This window comes from Plasmodium sp. gorilla clade G2 (assembly GCF_900097015.1).
Source record: "Plasmodium sp. gorilla clade G2 genome assembly, chromosome: 7".
NCBI classification, from domain to species: domain Eukaryota; phylum Apicomplexa; class Aconoidasida; order Haemosporida; family Plasmodiidae; genus Plasmodium; species Plasmodium adleri (nom. inval.).
Genome location: NC_041699.1, coordinates 267,501 through 286,544, shown reverse-complemented (window position 1 = coordinate 286,544; position 19,044 = coordinate 267,501). Strand labels below are relative to the sequence as shown.

Sequence of the window (19,044 nt, the reverse complement as noted above, 5' to 3'; positions counted from 1 at the left end):
ATATATCGGTATAAAAAAAGACATACGAAAATACACAATATATATTATATATATATATATATATTCTTATATTCTCGTATCATATTAATAAATAAAAAAAAAAAAAAAAAATGATACATATATATATTATAATTACAATTTAAAAATTAAACGTTTTTATATAAACCATTTTGAGATACATATGCAGTATGTTTGCTTTTAATTTATTGAGGTTATATTTTTGAAGAAATAGAATGTTTCTTTATTTAAAATAAAATAAAATAAAATAAAGGAATGGAAAAAAATATATTGAATTAAGAAATATTTGAAACCCATTTAGGATATACAATTATTAAAGGTTACAAAGAAAAGAATAAATTTAATTAATATATAAGATAATAAAAATATATAAAGAAATAAAAAAATATATGTAAATAATTAAAATGAATACATATATATATATTGTACATATTTTTAATCTTTCCAAAAAAAAAAAAAAAAGAAAAAAAAAAAAAGAAAAAGACTTCAATATAAGTTATTCAACCAATAGTGGTTACTAATTCATACAAGGTTAAAGGCGAAAAAAAAAAAAAAAATATATATATATAAATATATATAAATGTGTATATATATATATAATATGTTCACATATATTATATATATGTTTATATATATATATATTTTTTTTTTTTTTTTTTTTTTTTTTTTTTCCACTCATGTTTTAAAACATTTTCAATCCTTTTTAAAAAATATAAAAAATTAACAAGCTTGTTTTCATTATATATTTTAAAAATATATAAAACACATCAAAAAAAAAAAAAAATAAATAAATAAATAAAATAAAAAGAGACCGTACTATTTTGTGACACATAAAATACTTAAGTATTTTATAAACTTTGTTTTTTTTCGATGCTTTTAAAATATACTTTTTAATGTTTATGAATTAAAAGGTAATTTCTGTTTCTTTTTTTGTCAATACTGTTATATATTAAAAATAAAATAAAATAAAACATATACATATATATATATATATATATATATATATATATATATATATTTATATATTTATATATGTTTATTTTTTCTTACCCACTATAATTATATTTAAATTTTTTTTTTTAATTTTTCTCTTCTTTTTGTTTACTCTTCATGGCTTACCACTTGTTCAAAAAACTACAAAAGGTTAGCAGCAAAGAGAATAAACAAAAGAATGAAAAGAAAAATGATGACATTGATGAATGGATTAAATATTTGAATGAGAATTCTAAAAAAGAAATATTATTGGAGGATGATAATAATATTAGTAAGGATGATAAAAATTGTAGTTATATAAATGAATATGTAAATTATTTAAATAAAATTTTAAAGCATACAGAATGTATAAAAAATAAAAAAGATATCGAAGAGAATGACAATAAATATAATAAAGATGATATAAACAATATTAATAATGAAAATGAACACACAAATATATATATGGATGATAATATTAATAAAGATTGTAATTATAATAGAAATAATAAATCCATATATATTAAAAAATTTTGTAACATATTACATATTATTGATATATATAACAATTTTAAAAATGATGAAAAAAAATGTGATATATGTAATAAATATAATGTGTTCGATATATTTGAAGATATATTTTTGAACTGTTTAGAAATATTAAATAAATTTTTATCTTTAAATAAAGATATGTTTTTAAAAAAAAATATAAAAATAGATTGTAATGAATTAAAAGAATATATAAATAATATTAATATATTACTTAAAGAAACAAATAATGGAGAATTATTTTTTTCGCTTTTTTCTTTACAAACTGATAATTCTAGTTTTATATTTTTAATATATGAAATAATATTAATTCTTCAAAAAATATATATATATGATAATATTAATTTTTATTTATATTTACATAATAATATTATATATTCAAATAAAGTTAATTCTTCTTATTATTATAATATCTATTCATTGAAATGTCTACAAATATTGTATCATGAGTATTATAAAGATAAGACACAAGTTTATGAAGAAGACTCTAATATATATGCTACCAAATTATATGATGAATATTTAATGTTATTAAATAATATAAGGAAAAATAAAATAATGTATCTTGAATATATATCAATATTTTTTAATGAGAATCCTAATATGAATGATAATATAAAAAATAAAATAAATATATCACCTCAACAACAATATGTATATAAAAATAGAACAAAAAATTATTATTTCAATGAAAATAATAATGATTTCTTTTCTATACCAGCAAATAAATCCTTTAGTTCTAAGCTATTTATATCTGATCACAATAAGAAACTTCAAAGGATATTGATAAAATTGAATAATATAAAAAAATGGAACAATAAAATATTGATGTATAATAATTTCTTGTGTGATTTGTCACCACAGGATGATTTAAATATTGATTCGATTGACAATAAAAAACATGCAGATCATAAAAAATTAGAAGATAATATAGATAAAAGAAAAGAAATTCATAACACTAAAAGTATGAGTAATAATAATAGTGATCATAATGATGATTATATTGAATCATTAGATAAATGTAATTACAAAATGAATAATTCTAATATATCTGAACATGAAAAATGTACATCAAATATGGATATAACACATGATAAAGAAAATAAAAATAAAAGTAAAAGTAAAAATAAAAATAATAATAATGATGATAAATTATATTATTCATCTTATAGTAATAGTGAACATAATAAAAATGATACATCTACAAATTATTTTAGTAGTGATATAACAAATTCATTTCTTTCGATAGATGAGGAATATTATTATAATGAAGAAAATACAATAAAAATGATAAAGGAGAAAAAAAAAAAAAAAGAAAATTTGAAATATATAGAACAAGACAATTTATTTCTATTAATGATAAGAAAAAATAAAATAGATAATATTAGAAATAATATACATAAACATGTATTAAATAAGAACAATTTTATAGACAAATTATTGTCGATAATAAATTCTAATCAGGATGCTTATCTTATCAATGAAATATTGTTATTATTTTTATTATTTTCACAGAATTGTATTGAAATTAAAAATATAATAACATATGGAAGAATCATAGAAACTGTGATGAAAATGATCAGAGAAGAACACACTTCTTTGTTTGAAAGATGTAATGACTTATATTTTTTAATAGATGATATAAATCTAAAGATGTATAAGGAAAAAAGAAAAATTTTTAATTCAACAGGTTATGAAAACAATATGAGGCAATATCAAAATGGAATGGATATACAAAATATTCAAAATATAAATAATAACAGTAGTAATTATTATTTTAAAAATGATGTGTTAAAAAATTTGGAGGTTCAAAATAAAAATAATATTCTTAATACATGTTCCAATGAATATGAGGAAAGATTAAATGATGATAAACAAATTGATGAAGAAAAAAAACAAAAGGAAAAAAAAGAAGAGATATATAATAATAATATACATAATTATAATGATATATATAATAATAATATATGTGATAATAATACATATTATAATAATATTATAAATAGCTTTCTTGAAGAAACCCAAAATGAAAATAAAAAAGACAAAGAGATGGAATTATATCTAGATAATATTTCAATAAATATAGATATAAAAACTAGTTTATTACTTTTAAAAGATTTAATTATTGATAGTGAATTTGGTTTAAAATATATTTATGAATTAAATATGTTAGAAGATTTTATACTTATCAATATTAATTTATATAATATAATTTTATATATATATAAAAATGATATGTATAAATATTATCATAATACATTATATTTTATTAATATATTCTTAGAAATATTATATAACCTATGTAATTATGATCATAAAAATAAAGAACAAATAGCTTTAAAAAAATTATTACCAATAATAAAGAATCTACAATTTTTTGAACACTCTTTTTTTTTCCTCTTTAAATTTGTATATATATATATGTATAAAATAAACCAGAATATAAATATATTTTATTCATCTGAAAAGATAAAAGATTATCAAAATGAAAAAGGAAAAATAGATGAAGATAATTATTCCGCATCAAAATATGATGCTAACAACAATAGTGATGATAACAACAATAGTGGTGATAAAAAATATATTAATAATAATTATATTGATGATAAATATCTTCATAATAGTGATCATAAATTATTCCTCCTTTGTTATAATAATCATTTATCAAGTTTGAGTGGACTAGATGAAAACGAGAAAGTATTAAATATTTTTATAAACCAACACTTTATACATTTTTTTAATATTTTATGTAGATTTTTATATTACAATGAAGAGTGGTGTATTCATTTTTTATTTAATAATTATAATAAAGGTTCCAAAAAAAGTATTGATATACATAGTGAAGAAAATATTTTTATTGAGGCTAGTTTTAAAATTCAAAATTATTTTTTTTTAGAAGATATATTAACTTATTATTTAAACAATTTAAAAGAAGTAAAATATATAGACATGTTATTGATCTTATTATTTTATTGTAAAAATCATGTTATTCAAAAAAATATTTATGAATTTTTTATTTGTTTATGTGAAAGGTATACCATTCTATCGAATTATCTTAATACACTATTTTTTGTGGATCAAACCATATTCTTTTATTTTATTAATTATATTATGAATAGTATAAGAACATCTTTTCTAAGGATTAAAGATAAAATGATTCTAAAGGAAAAAAAAAAAAAAAATAATATTTTAAAAAAAAATGATAATGAAGATATTACAAATAAAGCTAGATCTAATGAATCAAATATTGTTCTAAATAAACATAATAATAATAATAATAATAATAATAATATATGTGATGATAATATAGGATTAGGTTTTTTTGTGAATTATATGGAGCAACTTGAGTTTATAATAAAAATTTTAAATATAATAAACGTGTATATAAATGATAAAGATGAAAAGAATGAAATTATAGCTGATAATGATAATATAACAAAGATAGATTTAAATTTTGAAGAAATAATTTATTATAATAGTATGTATATTAATACTTTGAAAGGAAAAGATATATATGATTATTTAAAAAAATTAAATAATAATTTAATTAGAAATATTTTAATATTAAGAATAAATAATATTTTATATAAATATAATAATCACACTATTGATGATGAATATATATATGGAACATTAAAATATTTATTATATTTCTTATCTAACAAATTAGAATGTAAAAAAAAAATAAAATGTCTTATATGTGTATATATTACTATACTTATTATATATTATTTAAGAAGTGAAAAAATAAAAACTATGTTAATACAACATATTATACAAAATAATTTATTTAATATTTTATATAATTTATTGAATTATTATTGTACATATAAATTTAATAAAAAATATTTCTTCCTTTCTTCATTTGATAAGAATAACGATTTACATATAAATATTAAAAATGTTTTAAATATAAAAAGAAATAAATATTTCTTTTATTATTCAAATGAAAAGGCACTTTATTTTATACATTATATATATACAAATTTTATACATCACTCCTTTTTGACTAATGTCTTTGAACAAAGAGGAGCCTTTTTTTTAAATAACAAGGAATTAAATTATAAATCGGATTGTTTAAAAGATATTGAGCAAAAAAAAAAAGAAAAAAAAAAAAAAAAAAGTAAAAGTAATAGTAAAAAAAAAAAAAATAAGTATCCTTCAAATTATAATGATATATTTAATTTTGATGAACAAAAATCATTTTATGATACTAACTTTAGAGGGACCTCTAATTTGATGTGTGAACAAAATAAAGATAGAACAAATGATATATATTCTAATTTATATTCTGTTCCTTCAAAAAAGAATGAAAAAAGCAAGAAAAATAAATTAATAAAACATATTAATAATGATATATCGGATTTAAGAAAAAAACTAGACAATCAAGAAATAGAACATATACAAGAAAAAGTTTATTTAAATAAAATCATCGAAAAAAAAAATGATATCATAAACAATATTTTATATACATACCTATTATTAAAAGAGAAAAATGAAAAAACAGAGGAAGAAAATATACAGTTGAAAAATAAATTATTATTAAAAGAAAAAGAAAATGATATTATATTAAACCCAAATGTAGATACTATTAAAAATGATTATATTATTTTATTAAATAATATGGAAGAAACTAAAAATGAAAATGAAAAAATGAATACTCAATTAGATAAGTATACTGATTTGTTAATATATTTATATGATAATATTAAAGAATGCAGAGCATATATGCAAAATATTGAAAATATTACTTTCTTTAAAAATAAAAATGAAAAGCATAATCAAGAAAAATATTTTAACACACAACAAAAAGATGATCAGCCAATAGAAATATCAATTCAACACGATCATAAAGATGAAATAAATAATGATACTCATGTGGTCAATCAGATGGATAACATATGTGTAAATGATAAAAGTATCAATATAGTAAATAAAATATATGATAATATAAATAATGCAAATAACTTGAATGAAAATAAATATAATATGAATGAAAATAAATATAATATGGATGAAATTTATGGTAATAATAAAAATTACAATTATATTTATAATGAAAAAAGGGAACAATTGGATAATTTAATGTTAAATCAAATCAATAAAAATGAAGTATATCAAACAAGTAACCAAATATATGATCAGTCATATAATCATACAAATGATCAATCATATAATCAATTGAATGTGCAATCACATAGTGAGTTAAATGGACAATCATATAACCAACAATATAATGAAATATACAGACAACCTTATGATACTTCAAATTATCAAGCATATAATCAAATATATGGGCAATATTATGATAATACAAATTTCCAACCATACAATCAGATGTATAGTCAACCTTATGATCATGTGAATTACCAAACATATAATCAAACAGATGACAATACGAATAATCCAAAGTAAAAAATATATATATATATATTATGTGGACATATAAATAAAATTCGATATTTTTAATATGTAAATAGAGATTAATATTAAAAATTTTATAAAAAAAAAAAAAAAGGATACCTATATGAAATTTCTATACTACAATAAGAAAATTTTTGTCATATAAATGTAATAAGAAAAAATATACGTATAAAAATATATATATATATATATATATATATATATATATATATTCTTATTATAAAAATTCTTTATAAATGCGTAAATTAAATATAATTTACCTTATCATAATTATATATAATATTTATTTTTCATTATTTTTTATTATTTTTTTTTTTTTTTTACTTTTTTTTTTTTTTTGTCACATTTTAAACTTAATATAATATTTATAAATAATTAAAAATAAAGTATATTTTCAAAAAATGGAAAAATAAAAAAAAAATTATTAAATGTAATAAGCAAAATTATATATATTATATAAAAAAATTAAAATAAATATTTTAGAAAGAAATATATAAATATTTTATATATTATATATATTTATAAAAATACATATATATATGATATAAATTATATATAAGATGGAAATATTTATATATATATATATATATAATCTTTATGTATATGTTTATTTTTTTATGTATGGGTAATGTTTACTCTTATTCTTTATATATAATAATTTATTGATTCACATTTGAATAAAAAAAATATATATATTTTAAGCACAAAAAAATTGTCATATCATTTTTATGTAATGTACAAACATTAACTGCCTCTTTAGCTCAGTTGGTAGAGCGCCAGACTTTTAATCTGGTGGTCAGGGGTTCGAGTCCCCTAGGAGGCTTAGAAAATAAAGAAAAATATAAATTAATTTGTTTTTATAATGCTTTTTTAAAATTTTTTATTATAAACCAAATAAAATATTGAAAATCCTTCTAAATCATTTATATGATAAAATTAAAACATTTCAAAAATGTATATTATATATATATATATATATATATATACAAAATAATACATTCTTTATTTTTTTGCTATTAATTAAAAATTTTTTTTTTTTTTTTTTTTTTGAGTATCATTTATATTATTAATAATGATTAATGGTGATTTCATAATTTAATAAATATATTTATAAAAATTTTATTTTTTAATTTATATAATATGTACTCGATTTATAATATAAAATACTGTATTAATACATTAAAGAAATGATATATTTTAATATACACATGAATTATAATATTTATATTATAAATGAATTACATCATAAAATATGAATTATATATATTTATTTCCTTTTAAAAAAAAAAAGTACAAACATAATGATACTTTGGAATATATCTTATTCTTCAATTACATAATATTTTTTTGCATACAGCGTTTTAATATATTCCAAAATATGGAAAAAAGAAGAGAATAAAAAAAAAAAATATATATATATCTTTTTATAATATATATATATATATAATTTGTGTTATATATATTATATATATATATATAATTAATACATTTATAAAAAAATAAATAAGGAAAAAAAACAAAAGAATTCGTTTCATTTATCTCTTTAAATTATGAATATAATATTGAAAGGATATATTATACAAAAATATAATAACATATTGTGTTATTAATAATTATCCTTTTATATAACAATTTATGATAATTATGTTAAAATAAAAAGAAATTGAACTTTAAAAATGTTGAATATATAAAAATATTTTCATATTTAAAATATAATTATAATATTATATATAATAATAGCATATAATTTTTATTTCAATATAGAATAACAAAAGGTATAAAATTTTAATTTCTTTTTTATATTATTATATAATTATTTAAATATATATATAAATTTATTTGATATATAATTTTATTATCATTTTTGTATTAAAATTTTCAGCTACCTAGGGGGCTCGAACCCCTGACCACCAGATTAAGAGTCTGGCGCTCTACCGACTGAGCTAAGGTAGCAATACTTTTTTTTTCAATATTATTAATTAATAAAAGAAATTTTGAAAAATTAATTTCCATAAAATTAATATTTAAAATATATATATATATATTTAATATTCATTCAATTAAATATTTTTGTAGATTTATCTTTTTCTATATTTACAAAACAAGTGTAATTGTTTATTATAAATATAAATAAATAAAAATAAAAAAAAATATATATATGTATATATATATTAAAGTGTAAGTTCATAGGTTTAAAATATAAATACAACATTGATAAATAAATATTCAGATGGTATATTTTTATAAATATTATATATATATATATGTATATATAATAATTTTTTATTTTAAATAAATAGAATAGAAAAATTATTTATAATGAATAACACTAGGCATAATTATTACATTGATAAATAAGAATGATCTTTTTCTTTTATTATATATATATATAATTATTGTAAATGCGAGATATATTTATAAAATATTTCAATTATATTTTTTTTAAAGGGATGAAAATGAAATATTGCCTTTTTAAAATAATGTATAAAAAATATATTTAATAGTAGATAAAACACAAATCTTATAAAGAAGATATATTTTTTAAATAAGAGCATATATTGTATATATATATATAAAATAATATCAATTTAAAAAAAAAAAAAAAAATAATAACGGCGATAAAATGATAATATGATAATATTTAAAAAAAATAATAAATTCTTAAATAAATATATATATTAATATTATATTTAAATTTATTCAAATTAAAAGAAAAAAAAAAATACTTACGAAAAAAAATTTTATAAATAATGAAAAAATATATATAATATATATATATATATATATATTTATTTATTTATTAGTGGTTAATATATATTTAATATATTATAAATATTTATTATAATAGGAAAAATAATCATAAAGTATAATTATTCATACAAAAGAATAACATTTTAATATATATGTATATAGAAGAAAATACGTATTTTTTTTTTTCCTTTAAAATTTTTATGAATATTATAAAAGTCAAAAAGGGAATACTTAATGTCCAAATCGTCTAGTGGTTAGGACTCCACGCTGTGGACGTGGCAACGTAGGTTCGAATCCTGCTTTGGACATAAATTTTTTAAAAATTAATTTTTATTTTTTTTATAATTAAAATGAACAGAAATATATATATTATGAAATTAATTTTTTAAATAAATTATTAAATAATAATATAATTAAATAATAATATAATTAAATATATTTAATACATATATAATATATATTATAAATATATTATATTATATTATATGTATATATGTATTTTATATGCTTTAATAATTATACCGTATAAAAATATTAATATGTAATTATTCCTTTTAATGTTTTGAAGAATACAATATTTTATTATATTATATAATAAACTATGGTAAAATACTATATATATTATATATATATATACATATATATATTATATTATATGATGAAAAAATAATTACAAATTATTCTTTACTTATAATATATTTTTTTCATATATGATAATTTATTTTATATTTTTTTTATAAGTTAAATATATTTTTTATGTATAAAAAACGTAATTTTTTTCAATATTCTAAGAATAAAATTATTTTCTTTTAAAATAAAATTTTTGAAATTTAAGCCTACAACCGGAGTCGAACCGATGACCTTCCGCTTACTAGGCGGATGCTCTACCAACTAAGCTATGCAGGCATAACGATAGTGAATCATATGAAATATATATATTATTATTTTTTTGGGGTGAAATAAAATATATTATATATATATAAATTATTATATTTAAATTTTTTTTTTTTTTTTTTTTTTTTTTTTTAAATCATTTTAATATTATAAATATTTATATAATAATTTTTAGTATTTATAAAATTTTTTAGGTGCAGGAAATTTTTTTTTTTTTTTCATAAAAATAAAAATCATTTTTCAATTATTTGATAAATAAATAAATATATATATATATATATATATATATATATTTATTTATATATTAATGTGGAAAATAATAATAAATAAATGTTTACTTTTATTTTTATTTATTAACCAATTTTTTTTTGTTTTTAACATATATATATATATATATATTATAACATATTTTTGTAATATATGATATATTATTATTTTCCTTTATATATCGTTTAGTATATTTTTGATTTGTTCTTTATATGTTTTGAATGAGGTTAAAAATTCTTGTTCGTTTGTGACGCTGAAAATATCTTTTAAATAAGATATATATTTATTATGATTAGATATATGGTTTGTATTATTATGTTGATTAGTATGATTTAATAATTTTTTTTTAAAATAATGTCTGTTTTCAACGGATTCTAATTCTTTTGATTTTTGGAAGGCTTTATCAATAACTGTTTTTGGCAATTGTGCTATTTGAGCAACATATACCCCATAACTTTTATCAGCATATCCTTTTTTAATTTCATATAAGAAAGAGATTTTTTTTGTGTGTGTATCAATTTTGGCTCCAACATGATTATTAGTTACTCCTTTATATTCATCTTCTAAATTTGACATTTCATGAAAATGTGTTGCAAATAAACAAAAGCATTTAATTGTATTTAAAATATAATAAGCAACAGACCAGCTGATACCAAATCCTTCATATGTTGATGTGCCTCTTCCTAATTCATCTATTATGATTAAAGTATTTTGATCAGCGTTTTTTATAATAGCAGAAATTTCAATCATTTCTGAAAAAAAAGTAGAAATACCTTTTAATTGTATATCTGAAGATCCAACTCTACACATTATTTGTGTAAGTATAGGTATTTTTGCAAAAGTACAAGGTACGAAACATCCTATATGTGCCATAACACATATAAGAGCTATTTGTCTAATGTATGTACTTTTACCACCCATATTTGGACCTGTAATTATATTTAATCGTGTAAGTTCTTTATCCATATATACATCATTAGGTATAAAATTATTTATTAATAATAAATTTGATTCAACTAATGGATGACGAGAATTTTTCATATGTAATATATTTCCATTCTCTTGAATTTCTGGTCTTACATATGTTGATATACTTGAAGAACTTATAAATCCAAATGAACAAAAAATATCAATCTCAGATAATATTTTTGATAATGTTATTATTGGCTCCCAATAGGAACATGCTACTTGAATTGCTTTATGAGCTAAACTTTCTTGTATTATATTATATTGATTCAATATATGTTCATATTGTCTACATAAATTTTTCAATTTATTTGTATGAAATAATATTTCATTTTTATTCATTCTTACTTGTATATATACATTTTTTCTTTCTTGTATATAGTTTATATCTTTTTTCACAGCTCTAAATAGGAATATATTTGCATTACACTCGACTAATTTTATATCTTCCTTAATATTATTATAATTTGTATTATTTGTATTATTTATATTATTTGTGTTATTTATTTGTCCTCCTATTAATTTACTCGTCGATGTTGGTTTCTTTTTTATTTGTTTTCCTTTTAAATATTGTATATCCTCTTCTACTTCGAATTTATGTTCTTTTATTAAATTATATATATTATCCTTTTGTGTTGCCAATAAATCAAGATTTTCATCAAATGTCCTTGATATTAAATAATTATTTTGTTTTTCTATTTCTTCAAAATCTATCGTTAATTCGATAAGCTTTAAATAAGGTTCTAACTTAATAAGACAATCACATAAAGGTTTTAGTATTTTTTTATTTAGGGTATTTTCATTTGTTCCTTTATAATCATTTAATAGATAGTATATTTTTTTAGAAACAACAATAGTGTCATATAATTTAATAAGATCTTCCAGAGTACATGAATGTTTGCCTTTGAATATTATATTGTTATTTTTTTTTTTCATTATCATGCTATTATTATTATAATCACACATATTATTATCATTATTATTTATATTATTATCATTATTATTTATATTATTATCATTAAGATAACCACTAGTAGTTTTAAATTTTTTTATAATTATTTGTAAATCACATACCTTTCTTAAATAATCCGATTGAATTATAGATCTAGTAACATTATCTTCTTTAAATATTTGAACCATATCTAATCTCTCATTTATTTTTTGTTCATCTCTTATCGGATGTATTATCCAATTTAATAATTTGCGTTGTCCAATTTTTGTTTTACATTTGTTTAGGAATTTATAAAGTGTTAATGTGTTACCTGATGAAGAATTTGTTTTTGATATATTTTTATTACTTCTATTATCCATATGTATATCATCATATATATTTAAAGCAATCATAGCAGCTTTATCTAACTTAAGATATTTATTAATATGATAATTTTTTAAAATACATTTGTTTATGGAACTGTTGTCATTTAATAAATCTAAATCTTTTATTATACTACATAAAGATTTACAAGCTAGTTGTAGATCTGTTAAGAAATGAACACAATGTTTTATATCACTTCCTTTTAATAATTTCATAAGATCATTTTCTATACAACCAGATTCATAAAATATTTTTGGTAACTCCTTACATTTTATATCGCATAAATTTAATATCAAATGAATCCTTTTCTCATCTACTTTCTCATTATTAGATAAATATAAAAAACTACTAGGTCTCGTTTGTAGTAATATAGATTCTAGAACAGTAAAATGTTCATTTTCTATATATTCGCATAAAGAAAATTCGTTACTATATATGTCATATATGCATATACCTACATATCTAATATTATTTCTTACGTCTAAATTGAAACTTATAACTCGGCTTTTATCATCAGTTTCCTCAGCAGATGACATATTGAATTAGTTCATATGGACCCTCCAAACACAAAATGTTCACAAAATATATAAATATATATATATATATATTTATATTTATTTATTAAATAATTTTATTCCTTTATATACTCCCATCAATTTATATATATTGCATTGAAAAAAAAAAAAATTTAATTTATATACATGTGTGTTTCTTATATATTATACCATATAATAGTTTATAAAAAAAAGAGAAAATAGTTATTTATAAAATATACGTTTTCAAAATAAAATATTTTATTTTTCAAACACTATATATTGAATATAAAAAAGAATTAAAATGACAAAAAAAAAAAAGAAAAAAAAAAAAAAAAAAAAAAAAAAACCAGAATTTTATTTGTCTAACTTTGATTTTTTTTTTTTTTTTTCATAATTCGAGCATAAATGAACTCATAAAAAAAAAATAAATATATAATAACATATACACATCTGTATATATTTCTCAAATGGTAACGTAGAATTTTAATTTTTTTTTTTTTTTTTTTTTTTTTTTTTTTTTTTCATATCAAAAATTATAGAAATATTATCATACTATGTTTTCCTTTTATATATAATTATGTCTATTGTAAAAAATATAGGGATGTGTTCATTAATATTATTTGAACATATATAGGTGGGATACCGATTTGTTATATATTCATTTAAATTGTAAAATATATCTTTTTCAATTTCAGAACTTTTGTTATTTTTAATAAAGCAATTATCTATATAGTAATTCATTTGATTGCATAATAATTTCAGATATGAGAAATTTATCAAATTAAAAATATTATTATTTTTTGAACATAATAGATATATGAATAATTTAATATTTTTATTTATTAAATAATATGATAAATGTTCGTGCCCATATTTGTTTGGTTGATCTGAATTTTTATATATATTATATATATTATTTATAGCATTACAATTTTGTGTTTCCATTCTTTTTTCTTTTATATTATTTTTGTAATGGTTTATATATTCATTTAACACACTTTGATATTTTTTATCATTAAATATAAGAACATTTTTTTGTATATGAGGAATTATAATTGTATTTATAATATATATAAGAAGTAAGCACTTTTTTATAAATGATGCCTTTTTCAAATATAAGTCTTCTATTGTATTTATAAGAATAAATCCTTGGTCCTTTGATAAACTCTCCTTTGAGTAATTATTATATGTAACATTTAAATTAAAGAATAAATTATGTATATATGGAAATAAAGAAAACAAACCTAAACAAAGATATATACATAAAATAACGGATGGAGTTGTATTATTATTTCTTTTAATATTTCTGTAAGTATAAGATGAAGAGAGATAATTTATAAAACTAGTAATCATATTATCAATATTGATATTTATATAATAGAAATTATCCATATTATTATTATTATGTAGGATATATTGATTTTCATTTTTTTTTTCATTATGGCCATTATTAATATTGGGTACCCTAAAATTTGTTAAATTTATATCATTCTTCAATTTACAGATATATAAAGAGATGATATAAAAATAAGTACATAAAAAAGATTCATAATAAAAATATAAATTACATTTTGATAAATAAAACATTAATTCTATGAGGTAATCTATTTTTAGATATTCTATAGTTTTATCATAATTCAAGCAATTTATTTGTTTAAAATCATCCCTTGATCTTAAATTGGAAGATATTAAATTATGTATACATTTTTGTGTTTGTTTTTTTAGTGTGTATACAATATAATGGTTATATAAATATTGATTTAAGAAGATAAATGGATATATATGATTTATACTAAAACATTTATATAATTTTATAAATAGATTGATATTATCTCTGTTTAATATATTATTGTCTCTATAATAGTCTGATTTATGATATCCTTTCATAGAAATATATTGTGATATATCAATATCATTTAATTTGTTATAATATATATATAAATTTTTTAACTTCACATTTATATTGTTTCTTTTATTATTTTTGTTTGTTCTGTTTATTTGATTTATTCTATTTTTCTCTCCTTTCTGTTCTTCCTCTTTATAGTTCTTACAAAAAAGTTCTTCAAGAAGAATAGGATAACAAAACCTGAGTGAACATAATAATAACATGTTATAAATAAAGTTATAATATTCTGATTGAAAAAAATACTTATATTTATATATATTACAATTATATATATAATCTATAATATCTTCATTTTTAAAATTTAAAATAATATTAATTGATGTATTATTAATATATCTACATATATGTGTAAGTAATCTGGTGTTGTATATATAAGAAGAATTTTTATTTTGTAAATAATATAATTTTAAACAATCATTTATAGAAAGATATTTAACATATTTATTAAATAAAAAATGGTAATATGATGTACATTTATAAAATTCATTTTTATGTTTTATTTTAATTAGTTTATCAATTAAAATGCTTACAATGGTTTCATTATTTTTTTGTTTTTCTACATTTATTTTTCTTTTTGTCGTTTGGAGAAAAATGTACTTAACATTTTTTTTGATTATTTTCATTTTTTTTTTTTTTTTTTTTTGTTCCTTCTTCCACGTATACTATTTTATAACATTATATTGGAACATATATATATATATAAATAAAGAAGTATATGAAGTATGAATATATATATATATATATATATATATATGTATGTGTGTATATGTTTTTTTTTTATGTTATCATTTCATTTATGTATATTTTTCTACATACAAGAGAATGTACTTTTAACTTTATATGTTTATTGAAGGCCCAGAAGTAGAAGCACGCTCAAAAAAAATAAACAAACGAATCATCATCATTTTGTAAAGAATGAAAAAAGTAAAGGTTCTGAATTTTTTTTGTAGGTACAATAAATAAGGATATATCTTATTATTTTTATAAAAAGAGTAATTATAAATATAGACTATTTAAACATTTTATAGAAAGATTTTACAAAAAAAAATAATAATAATAAAAAAAAAAAAAAAGAATGGTAAATTTATAAGAATTACAAATATTATTAATATATAAATATATAAATATATATATATATATATATATATATAATTTGTTTTATTTTATATTTTAAACTTTAAATGGTATAGAAAGGAAAAAATGATCTATATTTAATTTTATTTTTTTAAACCTACATAAAATTTAAATAACCATAATTTTTTTTTTTTAAATATATAACACCTGACCATTTTATTATATATATATATGTTTATGTTTACTTATTTATTTATATAATTATAATTTAAATTTAACAATGTTGCAAAAATATATATTTTTTTTTTTTTTTTTTTTTTTCATATATTTGTTTAAAATTTCAAGAGGGTTCTAAGTAATTTATTATAGATGATTAATATAGAAGAATGAAAAGATTTAAGTCTTTATATAATTAAGATTAAAGGAACTATGGCACATCTATATAATATATATATATATATATGTAGTATATTTATTTATTATATTCTTTTGTTTCATATCGTATTTATAAAACATGTACCTGTGTTAGTACATTTCAAAATGAGATAAAGAAAAGAAAAAAAAAAAAAAAAATATTGTCATGTGTATACATATAAAATCTACAAACTTTTTTTTTTTTTTTTTTTTTGTAGTTTATTACAATATTTTATGTGAGAACTTAATATGTGAAATGATAATGTATAAATACATATGACAGAGAGAAAAAAAAAAAAGAAGAATAAATTACAAAACTGAGAAAATTATCATTATTTTATTTTACATTATATTTTTTATTATATTTGCTTTTATATATAACAGAAACTCTTTTATATGTAAATTAAGTATTTTATTTTATTTTTATATGAACATTTAAATTAAAATATGTTTAATACATACTATGTTATTTTATATCGTCAGTTTATTATATTATATTATATTTTATTTCATTTTATTTTTTTTTTTGTCTTTGCATATTATATTATATATATTTTTTCTTTTATTGTGTGCAGCATTAAGTTCTTTAAAATATTTAATAACATGACAATAAAAAATAAAAGTCCATAAATAAATAAATAAATATATATTTAATATGTATCTTGTTTTTGTAATAGGCATTTCCTATTTGTTAAATCAAATATAAAATTGTAGTTTTCAAAAAATATGAATGCTCTTTATTTTTTTTAATAATAATACTAGTACACATTCTTTATAATTTGTTAATATATATATATATATATATATATATTTATTTTTTATATTTAATAAACTAATATTATATAGACAATAAAATAAAAGAAATATTATATATTTTTTTAAATAGAAATAGAAGAAATACATAATATAAATGCATACACAAATAAAAATTAAATAAATATATATATATTTTAATATATATTATATATGATATTCTATAAGTTTTTATAATTGAAAAGGATATACATACGAAATATATATATATATATATATATATTTTTTTTTTTTTTTTTTTTTTTTTTTTACATATTTTTTATATAAATAATGAGAAAAGTTAAGATTGTGATAATAATTATATGTTTATTTATTTAATATTTATCTTTTTTAAATAAAAGTACAAAAAAAATATGTAAAGCTTAATATTTTATTGTTGTTGTATTATTTTTTTTATATATATAGACAAATATATTATACATTTTACAAAACACATTCTATTCTATGTATGCACTTCTTTCTGTGTATTTTAAAATATATATATATAATAAAAATTATCACTTTAATATTTTAAAATATGAAGACTTTCGACTTGTCAAAATAATCTATATTAAAATATGCATATTTACATTTATATGTTACACAAATATTTATATATATATATATATATATTAATTTATTTAGGACAATTTTGTTAATTTTTTGTTTGTTATTTTTTTATTTTAATTTATTTTATTTTATTGTTTAATAAGAAAATGAAAGGATAATTATGTTATATATATATATATTATTCATGTTTTATTTTTTTAATTTTTAATTTTTTCCTGTTTTGTTTATTTCAATATTTAGATTATAAACATAATTTATAATATGTCCTATAAAATGTTTATCTTATATTATTTATAATATAATATATTAAAAATTTTCATGTTCCTTCCTTCTTTCTTTTTTTCTTATAATAATATATATACATGAAAATAATATCTATAAATACATAAGATTAAATATATTATATTTTTATACATTTTCTTTTTTTTTTCCTATTTATTTTTATATGACAAAGGGAAAAATATATGTAAATATATATATATATATATATTATTTAATATTCTTTATATAAAGGGTCTAATAAAATATAATTTTACTAAAAAATAATATATAAACCATATTTATCACATATATATATATTATTTTCTGTTGGACCA

General features: G+C 16.5%; 3 protein-coding genes and 4 non-coding genes across 7 annotated transcripts; 3 read left to right on the top strand and 4 right to left on the bottom strand.

The window, feature by feature from the left end:
* Window positions 1–1,128: 1,128 nt before the first annotated feature.
* PADL01_0705900 (conserved Plasmodium protein, unknown function) lies at window positions 1,129–6,954 on the top strand (the record flags this gene model as incomplete). Its single annotated transcript, XM_028681094.1, has 1 exon — window positions 1,129–6,954. One exon carries the CDS (start codon window positions 1,129–1,131, stop codon window positions 6,952–6,954), a length of 5,826 nt encoding a protein of 1,941 aa, XP_028537506.1.
* Window positions 6,955–7,713: 759 nt separating this feature from the next.
* On the top strand, window positions 7,714–7,786 carry PADL01_0705800. Its single transcript has one exon. It is a non-coding gene; the product is annotated as a tRNA-Lys (tRNA).
* Window positions 7,787–8,843: 1,057 nt separating this feature from the next.
* On the bottom strand, window positions 8,844–8,916 carry PADL01_0705700. Its single transcript has one exon. It is a non-coding gene; the product is annotated as a tRNA-Lys (tRNA).
* A 1,034-nt stretch (window positions 8,917–9,950) lies between these two features.
* PADL01_0705600 lies at window positions 9,951–10,022 on the top strand. Its single transcript has one exon. It is a non-coding gene; the product is annotated as a tRNA-His (tRNA).
* A 525-nt stretch (window positions 10,023–10,547) lies between these two features.
* PADL01_0705500 lies at window positions 10,548–10,620 on the bottom strand. The gene has a single exon. It is a non-coding gene; the product is annotated as a tRNA-Thr (tRNA).
* Window positions 10,621–11,049: 429 nt separating this feature from the next.
* PADL01_0705400 (DNA mismatch repair protein MSH2, putative) lies at window positions 11,050–13,692 on the bottom strand (the record flags this gene model as incomplete). Its single annotated transcript, XM_028681093.1, has 1 exon — window positions 11,050–13,692. The coding sequence occupies one exon, from the start codon at window positions 13,690–13,692 to the stop codon at window positions 11,050–11,052; it is 2,643 nt and encodes an 880-aa protein (XP_028537505.1).
* Window positions 13,693–14,244: 552 nt separating this feature from the next.
* PADL01_0705300 (conserved Plasmodium protein, unknown function) lies at window positions 14,245–16,221 on the bottom strand (the record flags this gene model as incomplete). The annotated part of the gene is made up of 1 exon (XM_028681091.1): window positions 14,245–16,221. One exon carries the CDS (start codon window positions 16,219–16,221, stop codon window positions 14,245–14,247), a length of 1,977 nt encoding a protein of 658 aa, XP_028537504.1.
* Window positions 16,222–19,044: the final 2,823 nt, after the last annotated feature.